At 42.9% G+C, this 3,204-nt stretch overlaps 1 protein-coding gene across 1 annotated transcript in view; it reads right to left on the bottom strand.

Annotated features, from left to right (window-relative positions):
* IRAG1 (inositol 1,4,5-triphosphate receptor associated 1) overlaps window positions 1–3,204 on the bottom strand; it is a 133,200-nt gene that overhangs the window by 62,850 nt on the left and 67,146 nt on the right. The window contains exon 4 of the mRNA XM_045291055.1: window positions 1,847–1,947. Coding sequence (XP_045146990.1) covers window positions 1,847–1,947 — 101 coding nt within the window. The remainder of the gene's footprint in view (window positions 1–1,846; window positions 1,948–3,204) is intronic.

Raw genomic sequence — 3,204 nt, 5'->3', positions numbered from 1 at the left:
AGGGGCGGGGGGCCATGAGCCGTGGCCACCTTGATGGCAGCTAACAGCAACCCCGGTGCAACTGCATGGATCAAGACCCCCGAGGGAGGACCAAGTCAGGCCTAGCCCCCGGCTGAGCCACTCCAGCCTCAGGCGAGCGTCTGAACAGCCTCACTAACAGGTAGAGATCGCTGCAATCTTGATAATGTTGCATTCACCTTGACTCTTGCCCAGCTGGCCACCCTAGAGATGGGTGCAACTATCTCTTATTGGTTCCATGACAGAAATTTCTTCCCTGGCTTTTTGAATGCTGCTGGGGGTCTGTCCCTTTTTATGCATTATTTGTATCTTTGTCTGTATACTTTTATGTTTTTATCCTTACCACCTTAGTGCGATTTTGCTTTTATTGCTTCTCATTGGGTCTCCCAGCCGTGAAGCACAGGAGGAGTGGATGTCTAATGAGAATACAAGGGGTTACAGGACTACAGGGACGGTGTGGAGAGGGTAAAGGGAGCTTGGGAGTCAGTGGTGAAGACGGGAGTGGGAGGAAGCACTAGAATGAATTGTGATTGCATAACTCAACTGAGAGGCGGTTTAACCATGGGAGAGGGGATGGTCTAATAAAATTGATGTGGGGGTGATTGTGCAATTCTCCTTGATATGATTGAATGATTGAACTACTGAATTATGATATGTAAATTACTTGCACATAAAACTATTGGAAAAAAATAATTAAAAACAACAACAAGGAATGATAATTTTTTTTTTAAAGAAAGAAACTGAGGGAGGGGCCAGCAATCTGGGTCAGCAAGCCCCAGGTGCTTCTGATTGACAGGAAGGCTTATAAACCACTGCTCTAAAGGAGATGCCACTCAGACCCAGCAAGCAAGGTTGGGTTTCACTCCTGGTCAGTCAGTTAAGTAAGCCTGTGTTCATCTTGCTTACTCAAGGCATGTACATTTGAAAGAGGCTTTGATTCTGTCGGCAGGTGCTGTGGGCTTGGGAGAGAGACAGATGCCAGCCAGGCCTAGAAGCAGCATCTTTGATGTGGTAGACAAACATTAAATTACTCACTACAAATTCATAAGCACAAGGCAGCCCATGCTTACCTTTCTTATTGGGTAATCCAGCATTGCTTATTATTTATGATTTATTAGGACCCCAACTATGCGTTAATATCTAACTTGTGAAAAACTCCTAAGACATAAATAACTCTTATCTGGGACAGCGGCAGATGGCTTGTGGGGGAGGAAAGATAACCACAAAAGTATAGGTTCTGTGCCCTATTTGGTACCTTTCTTCCTAACCACTGTTTATATGTATCTCCCTCGATAGTTTGAATCAGACACCAGCGTCACTCTGCCGGTGCTCTCACGAATAGATCTTTGACAAGTGCTCACTATGCCTGTATGAGATTTGTCATTTTAAAATTTTGAAAATTATACTTGGACAACTTCACTCTAGCTTAACTGCTTTGCCCTCCCACCCCACCCCACCTCCGTGCATGTTGGCCAATGTCCTTTGCAAGAGAGATCTCTCCCGGCCCCACCCACCAATTTTGATAACCATTTTTCAGGTCTGCCTGAAATTATACAGTGAGCAATTCTGCTATGTTTTTTGCTATTCTTAAAGGCAAACATATACAAAGGGCCAAATCTAGGAAACGGGCAATCGTTTGGGGATGGGGTGGGGGAAAGTAATGGAAAAATCCCCAATCCTCTCCTATTTTGAAAACCTTCTTGATTGTATTTTCTTCAAAAAAATGATACAAGAAGAAAAAAATGTTTACAAGGTATAGAACTGGTTGACCCGACGTTCTGGAACATACTGTTCTTCGTAGCACGAATCTGACAAGGGGGGCATGTACCTGTTGGCCTGATTCTCATCAGTGGCTCCTTCTGGTGAACTGACATCCCCAGTAAGGACAATCGCAGGTAGGTTGCAAGATATTCCGGCTGTGGGAGGGCCCTAGCAGTGTGAAATAAAAGCAAAGGATAGAGTTAGACAGAAGAGGGTGGAGCCTTTCAGGGGGTGGAGAGGGAGCATTTATTTCAGCAGCATAATTGGCAGAGATAACTTAATAAGAGGATAAACAAAGTTCATCTGGAATATTCATTAAACCAAACAAAGCCCAAGACAAGAGGAGTTTCCTTCAGCTCTTAGCAGGTGGTCCACTTTCAAGGAACTAAGACCAGCCATCCCTGGAGCCCCCTCTGCTCCAAGTCCTCGAGGGGGAAGTGGGGGAGAGGAAAGGTGCAGGGCCCTCAGACTGAGCAGACCTGGTGGGTGGAGACAACGGAAAGCAGAGGAAAAGGCAGTGGCACCTATCTACTTCTGAGACTAAGTGACAGTCCTACTGTGTGGTGTAATTCTGTCAAGACAATAATGGTGACTTGTCCAGTGGATAATAAAATGAAGTTTGTTACTTTGTGAAAGTGTTTAAGTAAATGTGTTGATAAAAATAGAACAAAGTTCATTGATTTAATAACATTGAGAAGAATATTGTATGTTAGAGAATGAATGCTGCGTGGTACACATGGTTAAGCAAATGGTTATCCCGTATTGCACCCTCTCCCCCTGCCCCATTCCAATTTTTGCTCCTCAGCTACTATCTTTGTACCTCAGGGAAATTATTTAACCTCTATGCCTGTTGATCAAAAATATAACCATAAGGTTAATGTGAGAATGAAAAATGTCTGTATAGCACCTAGCACATAACTGATATCTTCAATAAATGTTCACATTATTTTCATGTTATTCTTCTCTCAGTCAATAAGCATTTCTTTTTTTTAACAGTTTTATTGGCACTTCATCCACATATCACACAATAGTTCAATCATATAAGAAGAGTTGTACAATCATCACCACAATCAATTTTAGAACATTTTCTTCTTCCTTTTACTCATTGTTAGTTGTATAATTAATATATTTTTAATTGTGGCAAAAATATACACAACAATGCCCGGCTATCAAAAGATACAGCATCTGGGGTCTTAAAAGCTTGAAGTTAAACAAGCAGCCATCTAGCTCAGAAGCAACAAAGCCCACATGGAACAACATACCAGCCTGTGTGATCACGAGGTGTCGAATGGATCACTGAAGACAAATGGGTGCATAAACAAATGTGGCAAAGAAAGCTGATGGTGCCCAGCTATCAAAAAGTATAGCGTCTGGGGTCTTAAAGGCTTGAAGGTAATCAAGCGGCCATCCAGCTCAGAAGCAACA

The sequence above is a fragment of the Echinops telfairi genome, unplaced genomic scaffold, assembly GCF_000313985.2.
Source record: "Echinops telfairi isolate 266 unplaced genomic scaffold, ASM31398v2 ScPeMD7_60;HRSCAF=208, whole genome shotgun sequence".
NCBI classification, from domain to species: Eukaryota; Metazoa; Chordata; class Mammalia; order Afrosoricida; family Tenrecidae; genus Echinops; species Echinops telfairi.
This window is presented reverse-complemented; position numbering and strand designations above follow the sequence as displayed.